Source organism: Pelecanus crispus, chromosome 1 (genome assembly GCF_030463565.1).
Source record: "Pelecanus crispus isolate bPelCri1 chromosome 1, bPelCri1.pri, whole genome shotgun sequence".
Classification (NCBI taxonomy): domain Eukaryota; kingdom Metazoa; phylum Chordata; class Aves; order Pelecaniformes; family Pelecanidae; genus Pelecanus; species Pelecanus crispus.
In genome coordinates, this window is record NC_134643.1 from 7,841,286 (window position 1) to 7,861,233 (window position 19,948).

Below are 19,948 nucleotides of genomic sequence, written 5' to 3' on the forward strand. Positions count from 1 at the left end.
TCCAGATCCCTCTGTAGACCCTGTCTACCCTCAAGCAGATCAACACCCCCGCCCACTTGGTGTCCTCTGCACCAAATCTTGACCCACCACAAGATGATTCCTCAGAAAGACAACATCACTCCTGACCCGCTACATCTGTGTTGTGCCTGCCTCCCCAGACATTAGTTCCTATGCCACCTGGAAAATCCCTTTTGGGGTGACTTGGCCTGGTTTCCCGCACAGCCAATGCAACCGGAGCCAATGAGCCCTCCCAGCAGTGCCACGTATGCTGGGACATGCTGTCCTCCTCACTGTGTTTGTTTTAGGGGATTAAGAACATGCCTAAACCCAAGTGCATGTTGGAAACGATGTTTCACACGCAAAGCAGTCTGGTTTGTAGGGAAATAGCAACGTTTCTGTGATTAAATGAAAATAATTGGGGTTAAGAGGGGAGGAAAATGAAATTTCCTTGCAATTACTTGGATTTATTATAAGAAACAATGACATACGTTGTCAGTTTTATCTGCTCTCCCCAGTTTTCCCTTTATGTTTTTTCTCCTACTTTTACAAATGAATTTGGGCTTCTTTGCCTCATTAATGAGAGATTACCTAGCTTGGCGAGAAGTTTTGTGTATTAGAAATGGGCTTTACTGATACAGCTCTGTAACACTGATGTGCTCTTCTGTTCCAAAAACCCCTTCTGCTAAAACCCAAACAGAATAACATGGCCACTTCCCTAAATTATTGTTCAAACATATGGAAGTCATTCTCTTCTCAATGGTTTTGGTGTTAAGGAGCAAAGCAAGCTGTTAACATTGTCTGCTCTCCATAAATCCTCCTTTACTACATGGTTCTTCCCGAGCTACCCAGGTAGGGTTGTTACATCAGGACAGCACTTGGGATTTAAGAGAAAATAATACAGCTTATTTGATGCACTTCCAAAAAACCCAGAAAATCCTATTGTAAACTCTAAGGACAGAAGGTGCTTTTTGGGTGCAGATCAGCATCTGAAGTATCCAATTCAGTTCTGGTGAGAGACACAAACCTTGCAGAAGTTTAACCAGTGACTGAAACAGCACAACAGAGACATGCGGTGGTGGTGGTGGTAGTAAAAAGAGGACAATCCCAAGATTTCCCCTCTCCTGTTTCCCTCTGTCATTCTCCTCTCTCTTCTTTTCTCCAGCCTGAAGTCCTGGAAAATACGTTTTTTTGTTATATGAAGCTACTCCAGTTTTCAGACTTTCCTTGTTGCCTCTCACTATACATTTCCTATTAGACACTTTTTTAGAGATGGGGAATAACTGCACACTGCATCCCAGAAGTGGGCATACCTCATGCTTAGCAGTCTAATGATGGTCTCTAGCCCTTTCCTAACAATTTCTAGCACTTCACCTACCTTTTTGGTTCCAGCTAAGTGTTGAGCCAATGTTATCATAGAATGATAACAGTGTAACATTTCTATCATCATGATACTAGATTTACCAATTGATTGACTAATTGACCACTAATTGTATACAATGATATTAGCTGGCTGATGCCAGATCAGAGCATCTCATTTCATGTGAAAAGATAGGACTGTTTTTCTTCTCTCCCATTATCATCTTTTTACATTATCTACATTGCTTTTCATTTCTTTTTGTTGTCAGTCACTCACTCAGCATCACTCAGCTAAGTCTAGTCTTTGTTACTGTTCATACCCATTTGTTCACTGTCCTTGCAATTTGCTGCTATTCAGTTTGCTCCTTCACTTCTTCTTGTCATTCTCTGGATCCATCAGGAATAATTGATTTGACCACTAGAGCATCCCTAAATTCCTCCGCAGTGAACACAGACACTGAAAAGCCCCTCCTTGCCTCCAGTTCTGGCTTCATCTGCTCTGAGAACCCCTAGCACTGGTCCTGTAGATATTCTGGCAGCCTTTAAGCTCCTGATGTCTTTGCAAAAGCAGATGTTATTTATTTGTAAAGCATCTTTGAACTTCTCATAGGGGACTGCCACATTTGGTGCTGTTTCTAACCAATTGCTTTCCTCATTCGAACACTTCTGCTTGCCTTTTTTTTTTTTCTTTTTTTTTCCCCAAGATGTTCTTTTGGGTTTCTATACCATCCCTTGCCAACCCACCTAGCTATGCCAACCTCTTCTGCATTTCTGCACCCCAGTCTCTCCCGTGTAGCTCTTCAAAAGGAGCTCAATCATGCCTTTCACATTAATTTGGAAAATGGCATGAAATTTTGCCCTTTTTGTGGGTTTCCAGATTAGCTTGTCCCTGAAGTTGCTATGGAGTGGGTCTAAATAAAATTAGAATATGTGTCAGGCCCTATGTGATGTGTACCAACCTGGATGGACGTTACTCAAATTTCTCTTCCCACTCGTGTTTCCTGCCTGTACAGCCTCCCTGGTCACTCTCTGGATACTGCCACCAGCAGGGACAGGCAATCAATGGTGACACTTTAATAGCATTTTTATTTGGGCTTGGCATCCCCTGTTACTTGTTGAGAGGGTTAACTTGTGATCTGATCTGACTGCTAGTCCTTATCTCTGGAAATGATCCAAAACCAAGCAGGAATGAAAGGAAAAAAACTCACAAGGAAACAATCTTTTTTGATTTTGTACCCAGAGGGGACATTTTGGGTTGCATTTGGATTTTGCATTTAGGGAGGGGGTGGTTTTGTTTTCTTTGCAAAGTAACAAAATTTTCACGAAACTGACAAGGAGAACAAAATGGTTTACTTTTTTTTAAGCTAGCAAAAGGGGGAAATAGGAAGAAAATTTAAATCTTTTCATCAAGAGACAAAAATATCAGCCAAGAGAAAAAGGTTTTCAACATTGTGTTTGGAAAATTTGTAAGAATAGCAAAGGTGTAGCTATATTAATTATACTTTCTCAGCTTTATACAAACATTTATAAAGCATGAATGAATACCAGAGGGAATATTTTTATTAACAAAAAATTAAAACACAAGCTTTTAATACCTATACCAGGAAAAACAGTTCCTCTATTTAAACAGCAGTTTAGAAACCAGAAACAAACAAACAAAAAATTTAGTTACTTTCCTATGGACTTAAATTTTGCAGTTAAAATATCTTGATGGCTTCTAGGGAAGTCTTAGGTCTGTAGTATTTCTCAGGAAACAGCATTGCTGACTACAGCACAAAACAACTCAAATTGTGCTGATTCGGTAGGCAAAACCTTTGAAACCAGTGGAGCTTGTGGAGGAGTCAGAATCTTAAGAAATGCCAATATTATTTCAAGAGGTGGGGGGACAAAGAAAAGAAAAAAGCTCTATTTCCAAAAGGAGCAAAACTGGAAAGTAATTAAACTCAGCAGCATCCTAGAAGCCAACAAAAGGTTTAACTTCTGAGTTCAGCTTGGACTGAAGCTCATGGTTGAAAGCTGATACGGGCTTTTCCTAGCACAGGGATAGTTAAAGCGTGGTCCAGCAGGGCTGTAGCCTGGATATACTCTAATTTTGAGTGCTGAGATACAGCATGGAGACCATACAGTGATCTGGTAAAGTGTGGAGAGATAGGAGCACAGTGGTGGTTTGCACAGTTATTTCTAAGGGCCTCACCTCTACGTTAAAGATCATCTGGATCAGTCCACCTTGTACAAATCGGGTTTAGCCCTGGCAGATTGTCGGTGTTGCCTGGAGCTGGGCAAGGGCCAGCTGCCCCTGTCGAAAAGCAAGAAGCATATCTGCACTCAGGTTTCATGCTTGTAGTAAGAAAAACTATTTTGAGAAGGGAAGAAAACCACAAAAACACTCTTCTACCTTTCTCTCCTTATGGTGCCCTGTTATGAAGGAAGGTTGGTTGAGTACCAAGACCCAAGATATGCTCTGGTACATAAACAGAACTGAAAACATCAGCCACGGATACTGATGCTTTAACCTATGCTGCTTGAGCATAAGTCAGTTTGTAAATGTCTAATAAAGGACATGATGGACTTTTTTTGTTGAGATAACCAAGAAACGGGATTTACTTCATATTTTAAGAAATTAGACTATATCAAATGTGTAATAAAAATATTTTCTATAGGAATTTAAAATATATACATATATAAACTACCTTAATTTTTAATGCCCTGTTGATATTGATGTGGTCTCTACAGTATCTAAGTGTAACTAAGTGAGGCTGCCCAGCAACCTCCATTATACCTCAAACAGTGATTACAAAACTTGAAGCCTTGTCCACACTGTAAATTAAACCTGCTTGAAAATGGGATCTGAAATTGTCTGCTGGGCCTGATCCAGCACCCACTAATAGTCAGGCTAAGTCCATTCCTGACTGCAGGAGGTGGATTAGGTCCTAGACACAGTCTCAAAATGACATGGTTTCCGACCCTGTTGGCTGGGCAATGATAAAGGCACCTGAGGGAGTTACTGAGATCCTTGAGGCACTTCCTGGTAAAATAAAAAATATTAGATATTTTATTTAGAATATTTAGGGATATTAGAAACAATCTTAAGGCAATTTGGGCACATCTATACTTCATTTTGAATCACAGAATCATAGAAACTGACTCTGTCCCCCAGACATAGCCTGTGCTCAGACACTGGATGTAGACTTTAGTAAAGCTAAAGGGAGGATGAGGGCTTGGGGGTGATGATGGAGCAATGCTTGCATCCTTCCCACAGCATCCATCTCCATATATCTCCCTGGTCTTGCTTGCCCAGCCCATGTGGAAGAGGTAAGTTGGCAAGAAGAGCTCCTATGTCAAGTGCCCGCAATGGCCCATGGGGCTGAACTGGCACTTTCATCAAAGACAACCTAAAACTGGTGACAGAGGCGGAGGGGCACGAGGGCAGAGAAGCACAGATTACTGCCTGGCCCTGTGTCCACTGAGGACAGTGAGGACATGGCTTTGGGCTGTGCCTCCAACACACAGCCAAATCCGGTTTGCATCCTGTTTAATCTAGCACTGTGTCTAAAGCAAGTTCAGATTCATTTTCCATGCAAGGTTTGAAGCACAGTGTAGACAAGGTGTGAGGGCCAGATCCTGATCTCATGCAGGCAAAATTCGCCATTATCATTGGCCTGAGCACTTATCCTTGCTTTATACTTTAAGGTAGGTAGCATGGGAGTTCTCCTGCTTCAGAGAGTTAATATAGGGGATTTGACCACCTGCAGAGGAGAGTTTCTCACTGAGCTTTCGGTTCATCTGCTCCATGTGCCTCGTGTTTTTCCTGGCTTGCCGGAGGGACCTCTTGACTTTCTTCACCCGATCTCGCAGCTGCTTGTTGCGCTTCTCCAGCGTTGCCACCTTTTGCTGCAGCTTCTTCACTCTGTCCTCCTCCTCAAACAGGGCTTTCTGGACTGAGGAGCACATGAGCTGAGGGGACAGCAGAAACAAAGTAGGAACAGGTGAACTTTACACAAAAACTTATTAAAGCGAGGGTTAATTCAGGTGTTCCTTGAAACACCTCACAGCTCTTCAAAAGAAGAATGCTTTTTTTGAAGTTCTACTTTTTGTTTTACACCTTTTCTACTAAAATCCTCTCTTTCACTTCTCTATTGAGACAAAAAATGAAACTGTAGATCTTAATGATACTGTTGATTCACAATTACTTTTATAAGCTGTTTTGACAAACCTGTCCAGCCCATTGAGGCTACATTGAATTTATGGAGGAAGGCTGCCCTATTTCTGGTATGAAACTGGAGTTCAGGCCAAGGGGTGTCACTATTCATAGAATGTCTCAAGTTGGAAGGGACCCATAAGAATCATCGAGTCCAACTCCCTGCTCCTCGTAGGACTACCTAAAACTAAACTATATGACTAAGAGCATCATCCAGGCACTCCTTGAACTCCAACAGGCTTGGTGCTGTGACCACTTCCCTGGGGAGCCTGTTCCAGTAACCAACCACCCTCTCAGTGAAGAACCTTTTCCTAATGTCCAATCTGAACTTCCCCTGATGCAGCTTCATTACATTTCCTCCTGTCCTATCATTTCTTATTGGAAAACTCTAGATTTGATTCAGCTTAGCAGCCCTTCAGAAACTCAAGATTTTGATGTGAGCCTGCCCTTTACTCTTTATGTCAACAAGTGAAATAAGGACAACACCTACAAAACACAGAACTGGTTGGTTTTGCCTTTTCAAGAACTGAGTTGTCTTAAATATTTCATTATATGGATTTCTTTCAGATGAAACCCTAAAGGGTAAAATCCCAGCAGTTTCTAGGAGCATTCAAGATCCCATAACTTTAACAGAAGTCATTTTCTTGGGGGGTCATTAGCTGAAAATTTCCCCTCCCATTCTACCCACTACCAATGTATTACAATATTGTCCCCAGTAGGGACATCAAGGTCTTGATGTCCTCCCATGCCTGTGGCTCTTAGGCAAAAAAAAAAAGGAGCCAGTTTCAAAGGTGCTGCACCCAAAGCATTATTGGAAGAGCAGCTCACAGGGCATTGTCAAATCCCCTGGGTTGGATGATGGTCCAAATGCAAAACATCTGTTGGACAATTGTTATTCCTTTACTACCTCATCCTAGGATGGCCCAGAGGCCTATCTCATCTCATCTCAGCTATCTGTGATTGCCATGTCTACTGTCTCCTATTTCTGACTTGCTTCCTGTTTGTAGGCACAGCAATAGGAATGGGATGAGAAACACCAGCTACATAGGCTGCTGACTAGTTTCAGTGCAAAGGAGTTGTGCTCCTGATGCACAGTGTTAACGTGGGACGGGATTCTGCTATCTTCTCTTAAGCAGCTAAAAGTGAGCCACACATCTGGGATCCTTTCTTTTGGTTTCCCCTGTAATGTCTGCAGGGAGAGACACCCTTCAAGAAGGTGACCACCACCTCCTAGGGCAGTGGGAGGAATCACTCTCTGAACACAACTCTCTCATTTCACTGGCTACAAAGGCATCAAGTTCCACATTTTTCTACCTGGGCAACATTTTCCAAGCAGAAAAAGGGGAGGTTCCTGGGGCTCAGGGACAGCCCCACCATAAAGTTTCTGGTCTAGAGGAGCCACCATGGAAACCTATTTCTGCCCAGGGTGATGTCTCTCCTTCCTTTTTTTCCCTACAAAAAGCATCCTGAGATATCGTGCAAGTGGGACTTTTGGCCGATTGCTGCACTGGTGTGCTGTGAGGAAAGGAAGTGCCTTCTGCTGGATTTATGTCCTATATACATCTAGATTTTTTTAATGTGTGTCAAGCACTCCTGGAGCCTGGATGGGCTTTCTCTGGCAGAACATTTGGAACAGACAAGGAATCTAAATAAACAAGTAAATCCTGACTGTGATGATGAAGGATTACATGTTTCTTTCCATCTTACTTTGTAGTATTTTCAGCAACTGAAAGTAGGGGAGGGAGCCCACTTTGATGATTAACATTTCATTTGCTTTGGAAACCCCCGGCAGCTGAAAACCATGGCCAGTCAACACAAACACAGAAACTGCTTCCAGTTGCCATAAGCTCTTTTTCTCGTGCAAAAGCACTGCAGGGCTTTGTGAAAAGGCAAATGCTTGTCCTGACCGTTCTCTCACTAGGGCTCTTTTATAAATGCATGCTAGGGAGACTGGGAGCTCACAGATAGAGGGCCAGAAATTGGACTGAAGAGGAGGGAATTTGGTTTTGATCACAGCTCATTCCAAGTGCTATTTGAAAACAGCCGGCACCTCTTGGCTTTTGTGTTTGCCAAACCCTTGCAAAACTTCAAGCAGAACACTTCTTGAATTTAAATCCCTGCAAAGGAGAGCACTGAGTTAGGAAAAGGCGTTTGTTGGGAAGACAGGAGGTGGAAACTCTACTTCATGAGGGATATTTTGCATTTCCATTGCAGTGATAGGCATGGAGTATGACAGAGTCCAAAGTAGAGGAACAAACAATTCAAGCAACTGAATTGTGAGGTTGTGTGAACCCAACTGTGTCTCATTTGTCTGGGCTGGCTGGTGGGGGCATGGTAATGTCTGATGGCAGACATGAGGGATGGCATTAGCCTCATCCCAGAGGCACTCCCAAACCTTTTGAGGTTGGTCTTCTGTCAGCAGAGGTAGTCCAGCTCTACAGAACCACTCAGAAAGCTAGCCATCTCTTTTGCTGTTCTTCTTCCAGGCCCTCAGTCTCCAGTCTAAAACCCACAGTTGAGTGCTTAAATTCCCTGGAAATTTCCAGAGCAATCACTGGAACAACACAGTTATAAAAAACTGAGGTACTGTCAGACATGCACAGCTTTGCTTACCAACAGGGCAGGCGATAGGAAGAGCCCAGCTTGATAACTGGATGCCTGCCTGCAATCGCAGGACTACCAGCCGAAAAATAAACTCTTTGCTCCTTCTGCATGGGGAAAAATAACAAGGTGGAGTCCTCACATTCTCACCAGCTGGTTACAAACAGCATTTTTGACAGAGCTCTGCAGTGAGGATGATGTTTAAATGTGAGTGCTGTCCTACCCTTGCTGTTACTGCTAGGGCTGTGGTTCACATGGGTGCAACCAAGTTATTTTTAAACTGGTACTGAGAACTGTGTAACTGCGACAGCTAGGAGCTCAGCACAGCCTGTATAACTAATCCAGCTGCTGAACAAATGGGTGAGAAGTTAACCAGCCCTCTGTCCGCGTTGCTACTTGAATACTTCTTGTTTACAGCCAGATGAGATATCCCTGCATTGCTCAGTCATTCCTACGAAGCATATCTACAGACAGGAATTTCACACACCATTTTGTCTGATCTCATGCACCCATAAATGTGCGCACTTTGCACTTGATGACCATCAAGATCAGACCTTAGTCTAAAAGCATTGCTAAAAGCTACAGAGAACTGAATTTTGTTTCTGGGAATGGCCTGTGCTCCCATTCTCCAACACAGCTTGCCATGTCAGGTACACTAGAGAAGGTAGGAGCGGGTTTTTTAATGCAATTAAGGGATAATGAAATCTCCATTCTGCAAGGTAAGTCACTGAGGACCCAGTTCCACTTGGTGACACTGAAGGAAAGGAGGGGAAAGGACAGATAGGTGACAAGTCCTATTCCCACAAGGTATCAACAGCAGACAATTAAGCAACAGCTCTGAAATGCTGCACTTAGCATGGCATACATGTCCACAGACCTGGGAAATGGAGAGAAGGACCAGGAAATGGCTCCTCAGAAAAACTTATGGGTTCCTTTTTTAGGTTTCCTTCAAAAGTTACATTCTCTAGTGACCCACAGTTCAGAAGAGTTGTTTGTTCTGGAGATCTCTGTCTCCATGTCTGCTTGTTCCACAGTTTTTTAGCAAGGCATCCTCAGCAGTGGTTAAACTTCAGTCCAGAGTGGTACCAGGAGATGTAACAAGAAAGGTAGCACAACAAGAATCATACAGCTCCTTAGGATTCATCCCAGACAGCCTACAGCTGTGAAACTCCAAATTAAACATATTTGAGTATTTGTCTGAAACATCCTGTCACAAATATACCCAGTTTTAAGTTTCACCACATCTAGATGATTTACAAAATCTGTCCATCTGCCAAACAAATCAGCACTGTAACAAATCAAACTGATTTTCTGAGCATCACATTACAGGCACACAAGCCCTTTACCAAACACCCTGAACTGACATATGTATACATTTGTCTGATTGACAGGCACACACATCTGCCTTCTATAAGCTTCATTAGAATGGGACAGTGGCTAGGAAACACCCCATGGATGAAGGTGCAATGGTAGTGTTCATCCACCACAAATTGTCCATAAATGGCTGAAGTTAGCATTACTGAGCTCAAGTCACTCAAAATCCAGCACTGGCACCCAAGTCTTGCCCTTCATTTACCAAAGGGAAAGAAGTTGAGTTCTAGCTAGCTCCTCATGCAGCACAGCTAAAAAGCACTGGAGCCCCATAACCTAAAAGTCTTTCATTTCAGGTCTCCTAAAAATATCTTTCACATCAGACAGTATTTTTGGACATGTAGATATAGAGTCTCATCAGGCAAGATGATTGTAGGAATGTATTTAAATGTGTGACAGTTAAGACCTGATCTCTACATGGACATGACGTGTTTTTAGAACTGGGCATGGGTCACTTTGGTTTCTTGCCCTCAAATCTGCACTGCTAACTGGAGCAGTGTCTAGTTGGGATACTGCCTCAGCATCCCAGACACAGCATTGCTCCACCACAACCTCTTGGGAGTCTCCAGTGGAAGAAATGAGAGTGTCTCTCTCTGGAAATGCATCCCAAGCACTGCGGGTTGGGAAGCACAGCTCCTGCTCTGCTGTGGAGCCTCCTCTGCACTGCATCCCAGTGAGCTCACCACATCCCCGCACCGCTCTCCTCTCGCCGTTCCCTGCTATAAATCTGCTCCACAGAAAAGGTAAAAACTGTCCATCCACTGCACAGTGACTTGCTGCTCTGTGCTTTACCGCTGTTCGAGTTATATAAAACATCTTAAACTGAAACCTTATGCGGCACAAAGTGCGTACCTCCAGCTCTATTTGTCTCAGCACAGCAATAATTCATGCACTCTCTCTCAAGGGGCTCAGGAGCCAAACATAGCTTGCTATACTTCTTTAACTCCACCAGGATTTATTTCCCCCAACTCTTTCTGTGCTCTTAGCAAGAGGAAGAACTCTGTGCCCTGGGGAAGCTGATAAGGACATGATACAGCTCACTCAGAAAATCTTCAGCTCTCCTGGCCAGGGAGGCCCCCTTTGAGCTCTGCCTTGCCATGGCCACATTTCAGACTCCAAGCATCACTTTCTCCTTTTGTTCAGCCCCTTTGGGCAGGCTACGTGGGAGCGAGCATGTTGGATGGAAAGACGGATGGTGCGGCAAAGCATAGCAAGAGGGGTCTGGCAGCGAAGGGTATTGGGTTTGGGATGGAGTGACTTAACCTCCAGTTACTGGGACTTTTCAGCCAAGACTAACACTCCTGCTGAAGTGTGGAAAAGCCCCTGTCAGCACTGTTAAACCATCATTTTGGGTGAAGTGGTGGGGGCATGGCAGTGCTGGCTTAAACCACCTCTGCTTGCTGCAAGACCACACCTTTCAGAGGTACCAAATCGGGGTCCTGAGGGCAGATCCAGCATCACTGGCATTAATGGGGACAAGCTGGGATTTCAAATTAGGACTTCATATGAATTGTCAAGATACATAAGACCTGGATGGAGAAAGAAATGAGGGCAGCTGTTCTTTTACTGAATGCTGGGTCACCATTTGCTGTGGGAGGTGTAAGGCTTGTGGCACAAGTCTCCAGTTCATTCAAAATATTAGAGATGGGCACTTCATTGTGGTATGGAAGCACTGCCTGCAGGGAGCCTCTGCCAGGCTACACTCACCCCAAGGCGTCTCGGCACTGTGAATGGTGCTTTTCTTCTCCATTTCACTGCTCACTAAAAGCAGATTTCCACTTTAAACTCCTAAGACACAGCCAGTCAAGGCAAATCGTCTCACCTTTCCCAACCATCATTGGAGAGGAATGACAGTTCCTCCAAGGTGAGACTTCTTGCCTGCCTTAGACACCTACCTCAGGTGGACCACTTCTGGGGACCTGCCTCCATTGCCTACATAATTAGCTCAGACTGAGGTGGATCCCACCCTGAGTCCCACAAAGTGGCAGCTGGCATCACTGACTACCTGGCGCAAGCTGCAAGGGCAGCATATGGATAGTTTTCTGGGAGTTTGGAGAGCCCTGCCCTGGAAACAGACCCAAATCCATGTCCATGGGCAATTGGGAGTCTTTAAAAACAGCCTTGTTTGTTCTGATCTGCATCAAACTGCTGCTTGGTGGAAAAGCACCCGAAGAACCGTTGGAGGGCCTGCCAGGGGCAGCTCTTGGACAGTGTCTTGGCAGGTCTCTTGGGTGATACTTGGCCCTGAAGTACCCCTGAGTGGCTGAGAAGGGCCCACGTGCCTGGAAAATGTGAGTGGTGTTTACAAGCTGTGACGTAAGGCCTGAGTGCCAGCAGCTCCACCAAGACACCGACTCAGCACAGAGGATGGTTTACTCTCAGGGAAGACTGTTTTTCACAAGGACAAATATTTGCAACTTACTCTTTTTCTTCTGATTTTTAAAAAATAATGATCTTGAGCTGAAGAATAGATTTTTTAAGAAAGATACTTCCCTGTGATTAAGTACTTTGAAAAAACAGACCTTCCTCTCTGGCAAGGTGTCTGAATAGCTAGTGGCTCTCATCTGCAGTGGGTGTTGCAGGCATCCATTTCAAAACTCTGCCCTTTGCCTTCAAGCTCACAGCCCTTGCACCCCTGCTCACAGGCTGGGGGTGGTTTTAGAGGATACAGGGGTGTTAGGAGGCACTTCAGGGCTAGCGAAAAGTCTCTCAACCCTGGACATACCTGGAGAGAGGTCCCTGGTCCCAAAACCATGTGTAAAGCATGTCATGGGGCATTGCTTTCCCCAGACACTTTGACATTGAAGCCTGAGATGCTACTGAGGGGGACAATGCACAGATACCAGGTGACACTCGCACCCAGTCCCCTCTGCCAAGATTGGGGATGGAGGTGGAAATGTGTCTCCATGGTACTTGGATTGGTCACTGTCAGCACCCAGGAAAGGATCAACACCTTATTCCCTATACTTGCAAGGGAAAAAAGGCGATGGCTTAACAAGAATAGAAACCACATTAATCAAGAAGACAGGAAAGGGGAAAAAAAGGTGTAGGGTATGAGCCAGGCTGCCTACCACAGGCACCTCACTTGTGCCAAGTGAGCAGATAAGTCAGTCCCAACAGTAAATCCCTAAATTCCCTGCCCAGGCAGTGGGAGACAGAAGGTCTCCAGGAAGAGAAGAATAAATCAAGAGGGCAGGACCTCACTCTGAGGCATCTCCAAGTCCCTTTCCTCTCCTCACTGACAACGCAGGCAGCACAGCATGGGTGAGGGAGGCACATCAGGAGCCAGCCGGCTGCTTTTCCCAGTTGCTCTGAGGTGGAGGGGCTCCGCTCCCGCCTTGTTTCCTTTGAAAACGTTCCGCCAAGCGATTCGCCCAAGATGCCACAGGAATGTGGTGGTGGATCTGGGAGGGGAGCAGCAGCAAAGTCTTGCGTCTAAGTGGTTTAGCAGGAGCAGCCGTCCTCCTCCTCGCCTGGCTGCAGCTGCCAAGCGTTGGGCTCAGTGCTCAGCCCCACAAGCCCCATACCTTGTGCTTTCCGCATTTCCAGGAGCTTCCCAGCCTTTGGCACCACTCCTGGCTCGAGGTTGGCCAATGCACACCTGCTGAGATGGGTCAGGGTTGCAGGGAAGCAGAGACTCTTAGAGGCCTCTTGGGTTTAGCCCCCAGGGACAGGTGGTGCCACCCTGCCAGCCTCTTTGCTGAAAGCCATGTCACCCCTCTCTGAATCCCTCCATCAAAAATACACAGGGTGGCCAGTGAAATAACGAACCATGGGGCACCGCCACTCCATAGCTCGCAAAAGCAGAGGCAGCAGCCAGGACACCACTCCTGACTCTCCATCCCTATTACAGGGGATGTCCAGAGCTCATCACAAGGGCAGATAGCTTGTAGACTTTGTAACACAGCTATTTGCAAGATATAAATTGCAAATACAACCCAAGGCAATGCAGTGTCTGCTCTGGTTCCTTTTAGGTACCATGCATGGGTCATAGATATTCCTCATACACCTCTGTTCTGTTCCCAGAGAGAACGCAGTCCAGGCATGGATTAAGATGCTTACTTATAGGTAGACACTGAATGTTCAAGTGCACTACCCAGCTCAACTATGCTGAGCTTAAAGGTAAATGTTTTGAGTAAGAGGGGAAAAACAAAATCTTTTCTCTGTTGCTAGAAGCAATTTAGGTGCTGAGAACAAACAGGTTTTTAAGTCTATCTCACAAGACAGGCTGCTTCATAGATTTCTGCATTTTACTCTGCCTGAATTCTGAAAACGACTGAGTTAGTTACTGCTTTTTCTTTTTTTTTTTTTCATTTCTGTCTCAGAGCTAGGATTGCAGTTTCAGCTGGGCTTCAAAAGCCTCTGTAAGAGGCTTTTTTCTCTATAACTTGTACAGAAACTTTCCATTTCCACAGCTACCAAACTTTCCAAAACTTGCTATCCACTTTATTTTCCAACTCAGCTTTTTCCCACCTAGTATTATTATTATCACAGTAAAACTAATTAGATCTGATATGCCGAAAACTACTTTGCCAATATACCTTACCTCAAGTGTATTTTTTTCCAGCTGAAAGTTGCTGTGCGACCACGTCTCCATCTAAACTTGTTTTACTTGGCTTGTATTTCAATAGGATTAGGTCACCATTCCCCCCCCACAAACATACAGCGAATTAATTAAATACCAAGGAAGGGATAAAACCAGCAAGACTCAGAAACAGTGTATTGTATCCTTCCCTCTCACTGATGGGAACGCAGGGAAATGAGAAACTGCTGATCAGAGCAGCACAGCATCTTACACTTTGCTCCTATGTATTGAAAGGTTGGTGTTGATTTTTTAATGCACTGACTTCTACCTTGTGTTACAACAGCTCCTAGAAACTTCATTTAACATAATGGTCCTGTTAAATAGACAACATGCACCCTATAGCAGGGTAGCAGTGAAGGAAGGACAATATATTCAAATACACCATCCCCAGATGCAGCTGAAGCCAAGAACCAGCATCAGCTGGTGAGGAAATGTATTTATCTTTACCAATATCAATTTGCATGAGAACAATATTAGTTTAAACCAGAGTTATGCCTGATTCAGGGTGTTTATTTTAAGTATGGTTTATTTCAGCCTAATGTATTACAACTCGTAGGAGTTCCCTGGGGTCCTAACAGAGGTGATTGATGCTCCGGTGTGGCAGGTGCTGTATGGATGTCTGCAAGCTGAGATTTAGATTAAACATAGCTGTTAGGAGTACAAAATAACAGGTGAGAGATGTGGGCTGCAGGAGGATGGGGGGCACATGGAAACAGTGAAACAAGGTTGATTAAGAGCTTGATGAATTCAAAGGCTCCTGTGGGTAAGGCAATGCCAGACCTCTGTGTACCCCCCGGCAGGTTCAGAGCGCAAATGCTCAGTGCCCACATCCTCTCTGCCAAGAAAAGAAGGACTGGGATCAGCAATTATATAATAAAATATATTTTACATATAATATGAAAAAACCTTTGCTTCTCTGTCACCTCTAAGTCAAAGTGGGGAAAGAGAGAAGCAGAGCAAATCCCAGCAGGCTGTGGATGGGTATTTGCAAATGGCTGTAATGCATTAAATGCTGCCACTCAAGAAAGCACAGAAACAGGGACATTTACTGTACACGGAGTCCATTTCTCCTCCCCAGCAAATATATCATACCTAGGGGAAGTTTTATGTACAGAAGGAGAACCCGTGCTGAGAAAGGCAAATGTTTAAAGTTAGCGCAACTTCTATAAAAGTCATGTTCCCCTATAAATCCCTCCACTCTGGATGCCTTGGCTTCATACTTTACATAAGCTGTGCAGCCCAGCTGCCTTTACAAACAGATAGGATTTCCTTGGCTGCAGGCTCGGCTGGAAGCCCTGAGTGTGCACTGCTGCTGTGCACAGCTTCTGGATTTCAAAGAGCAAATGCAGGTGCCCTGGGGCAACCTGCCAGTGCCGCTGGGAAGCAGAGGTGTCCGCATAGCTCCTGAGCATCTGTAGGAATTGCTGGAGTTGTTTTACTTCATATGCCAAGTCCACTTGGGTGCAGGAAAGTGGGGGAGTGAAAAGGGCATATATAGACCCATATTGAACTGGGCTCGGTGGGTCCTTTGGGGTAGTCTTTGCACCACCCTACTTAATGTGTCTAACCTAGATGCTGGGTAGGAAGCATTGGTTTTCTGGGCTCTTTCTACAGTCAATGGAGAGATAGAAATTCCTCTGGAGGATGAGTCAGAGAAATTAATTTAGAGCAGGGAAGCAGGCACTAAAACAGAGCTGAATAGTATGGAAACAACTCCTACACCATGCTTTTGCACGCAGCTGGAGACCCCCCTGCCACGGCAGGAGCAGGACAAGAGGCTCTAATGAAGCCTTTCCCTGCAAGCAATAAGGGATGTGTGAAACCCTGAGGCACGTGATGGCAGTGGCATTGAAATCAGACTGGATGAAGCACAGGGGCTTGGCGAGGGGCAACTGCATCTGCTCCTGAGCTGCTCTGTGAGCCCAGAGCAAAGAGGAGACCTCAGCAAGAAGCTTTTTGCTGTACCCCATGCAAGCAGCCTCTGGAGAGGTGACCGAGCCAGCAGTGATGAACAGGCACATGCACAGCAGAGGACCAGGCTCAGCCCTCATCCAAGCACGGAAGTGCCACAGGTTGCCGCAGCAGTGAAGTGGAAAAGCTTCGGTGAGGTTGAAGAAGCAAAGACAAAGGGATGGAAAAACAAACATCTGTGATCTGCAGGCGCTCTCTGGCTAACGTCAGCATGCCGAGAAAGGAACTGCGGAGGCAAAATGCCTGAGAGACTAATCAGCAGCTCTGAATAACAAGCTCCAAGCACTAACATCTGGCTGACGGGAGCTCACTGCTACCCACAGATATTCCCGTCCCACTGGGCAACTCAGAGCAGCCTGTCCACAACCCCGGCCGCTGCGTGGGCTGTAAATCCTGAAAAGGCCCCAGACCACCCTGGATGCGATAAATGGGCAACAGGCTACTCTAAGCATGGCAGTGTTTGGCAAATAACCAGTCTTCAAGGTGCAGAGACGTAGTATTTAGGGGACCACCCTCCTGCTTGCCTGTGCTCAAATGGCTTTAAGCATTTGGGGCATTAATGGCAGTTTCCATAGGAGTCAAAAACTGCTGCTTGACTCTAGTACCATCTGTCAGATAGGGTCCTGTTCCTGAGACAGTATTTCAGTTCTCAGTAGAAATTTCAGGTCAGGGAAATATAGGGTCATATTAGAAATCCAACATCATATTTAATGGCCCAAGTCTCTCTCTGCTGCTTTGCTGTGCTTCAGATACACACAGAAGCATCAGAAACTCCCATCAATGCTGCCCAACTTATTGCCTTATACAAGAAAAAGCTTTTCACGCAGGACTGGTTACAATGCCTGAGGAAAATGAGGTCTTAAGGTAAGTGTGAGTCAGGTCTCCCCATACACACAAGCCTGGCACTCTCTTTCCAGCCTGATTTCAGGAGAAGGAGGATAGCAGCCACAGCTACATCAGACAAAATGCCTGCGGGGCTGACGGATGCCCTGCGGTGAACTCTTCCCTGCGAGCATCTAAATTACAGAGCACGCGCTTCACTGCTGGTTATTGTTATGATGGTGGCTTTCGACTGTTTAATCCTAAGTTAATAATTGTGTTGGAGTGAGACAATTACATAGCAAGTGCCACACCACCGCACGCCAACACATGGTGATATTTCTGAGCTACAGTTCAATCACTCACTACTTCATTTTTTGGCTCTTTTGTGAATAACTGCCCTGCAGTTATTCTGCAAAATCTTGTAAAATCCTGCTGTCATGTGCACTTACCTGTAAAATTTGCTATTGTTTCTGGCCAAATAATTAGGGCCAGGTAGCAAATGTATTCCTGTAAGTCTGTGTTACTATTTGTGTATGCATCTGCACATGAGGGCTTTAAATCTGATTATGAAAGTAATTTTTTCTAACAGTCAAAAATTCTTCTGTGGATATTCCTTTTTCTTTCCTCTCATTTCTCTGACACAGAAGTTACCTGTGCTTTCACCAGCTTTGTATTTTGTCCCTTGAGCAATAGCAAGAGCCAGAATCTGGACAGCCCCAAAGAGCAGATGATCTGAATTGCCCCCCACCCCTCCTGTAGTAGCAATCACAGTATCCACACGAGGCACCATCCACACAACCCCACAAGAATTGCCTAACATCACAGCAATTGAAAAAACCCCCAAAACCCAAAAAACCCATTCTGAGGAAGCCAGGACCTGGGCTAGCTTAGTCTCTTAACTAGGACACTTTCCTTGGCTTTTGGCAATGGTAATTTTGGAAGAGCAAAATCACAATTATTTTGAGCTGGGTTATCTGAACAGCTTGTTCTCATTAAGCACACACACACTTCACACCTAATCAAAGAGGGCAGATAAAATGAATGTCCTAATCAGAGGAAAGGAACTGGATGTCTCCACTATAGAGACAGCAACAATCAGTTAGGGGAAAAGCAGTGCCAGTGAGAACTAGTTTCTCTGCACTTGAATTCCCCATCTCAAAAAATGAGGATTACAGGACATCTGTGATTTACAGAGATTTCTGAGCCATTATAGTCCAAACCAGAAAGGTCTATATTCAAAGCCTGGATTGTGTGGGGACAGGAACAATAGGGGAGCCAGGACCCAAGTTGAGATACTTCATTTGCATGCAGAATGGTCTCAGTGCTTGCCTGTGCAAATTCAGAGTGTGAGCCCAGAAACCACATTTTTCCAAGAATGGTACTGCTAGGCATTGCCTACCACTGCAGCCTTGTCTCCAGCGATCTGGAAACCCATTTTCCAGTAAGGATCCTGGATAAATCGCCCAACACTGGAGCACATGACTGGTTGAGCTTTCAATAATTAGGGGTTTAGTCAATAAAAATTTGTAATACAAAAGTTGCATCTCTGAGTGTCATAGATCAAGGCATTTAAGTCTACATTATCCAAGAAGGGGAAAATACTGGCTATGTGAATGCTTGGCTTAGATATGTGGGCCAAATCCATGGGATCTGGGTGTGTGCTGCATCGCATTCATGACAGACAGGAGGAATTTTCAAAGCTGGGAGGATCACAGATCCCACTCAAAATCATTGGACACTTTTGGAAATGCCCCCACATGTCTAAACTATTTACTAAGAGTTTATAGGGTTTTTTTGAAGACAAAGGTAACATGGTGAAATGCCCTGCAGTCCCTCAGATATTGAAGAGAGGAGAAGGAGCTGTAGGTGATGTACACAAAGCTTCAATCTCAGAAGTTTATAACACTGGGAAAAGAGGTATCTCTGTGGCATTAAATAATGATTATTTTCTCTATATTTTTAATGCTTATTTGTAAATCCTGTGTGCCTGCAGGACAAGGACAGACCTGCTCATCTGAATGAAATTGGAGTGGTGTTGCACAGGTGCCTGGCAGATTGGGAAGGACTAAGAAACAGTAGACTGTCATTTCACCACCTGCAAAAAAAAATATTTTGGGAGCTGCAGGGTGTCTCACCAGCTAAAACCTGGGCCATTTATTAGTTGGTTAAACACAAACAGGTCATTATTTGTCATCAAGATGGGACAACTGTCCCCTCTCCTTGGCACATGATCGCTAACTTGGCAATGGGCATTGGGGAGAGCATGGACACCTCTGCTCAGCTCTGGACTTACCCAGTGGAGAATGCAGACATGTAGGTGTTACTGCCCTAAGACCAAAGGTTTCAAGCATGACCAAAGGGACAACTTCCAGCAACTGCCCTCATTGGGACACTGATTACAAAACCAACTGTTCTTTAGGCACCGTTCACCGACAGGGATAAAAACGGGTGCGGGCAGTTGGGCAACAAGATGCCAATGGTCACACCTCTTATTCTTCTGGACCTATGGGTCAATAAACAGCAGAAAAGCCAGCAAGAAGAACACATAAGGGGCTTTTATAGGAAGGGAAGGAAAAAATTATTCTCACTCTTCAGCTAGGACAGAAATTAACATGAGTTTGATCAAGTGTGGAAGAACACAGCAAGAACATGGCACTAACCCTGTGGAGGGATTGGTAAAGACCCTTTCCTGCAGATATTGGAGGCCTCTCTCCATCAACCAGATGTGATTTAGGGTTAATATATGTAAACTGCAACACAAGCTCAGCTGGAAAGATTAGATGACCAATTTTTTTAATCTGATTCCCATCCAGACTGATCTTTCAGTTCTGCCTTGGTCTGTTTAATCCTGTTAATAAGTACATCACTGTAGTGGCATACAGCACCTACACTTCTCGTGGCAGCCAGTGTTACTGAAAGGCAATCAAACTAGTGATCTACACTGCTCCCTCAGGATATTTGTGAGACATTTCAAGTGAAAAACACAAAAAAAACCCATAAAAAATTGCATCATTTCAAGTGTTTTTCCTTCCATATACTCCCCA

General features: G+C 44.7%; 1 protein-coding gene across 1 annotated transcript in view; it reads right to left on the minus strand.

The window, feature by feature from the left end:
* Positions 1–5,034: 5,034 nt before the first annotated feature.
* CCDC3 (coiled-coil domain containing 3) overlaps positions 5,035–19,948 on the minus strand; it is a 41,308-nt gene continuing 26,394 nt past the window's right edge. Inside the window, exon 3 of the mRNA XM_075727735.1 lies at positions 5,035–5,310. Within this exon, the coding sequence (XP_075583850.1) occupies positions 5,035–5,310 (276 nt within the window). The remainder of the gene's footprint in view (positions 5,311–19,948) is intronic.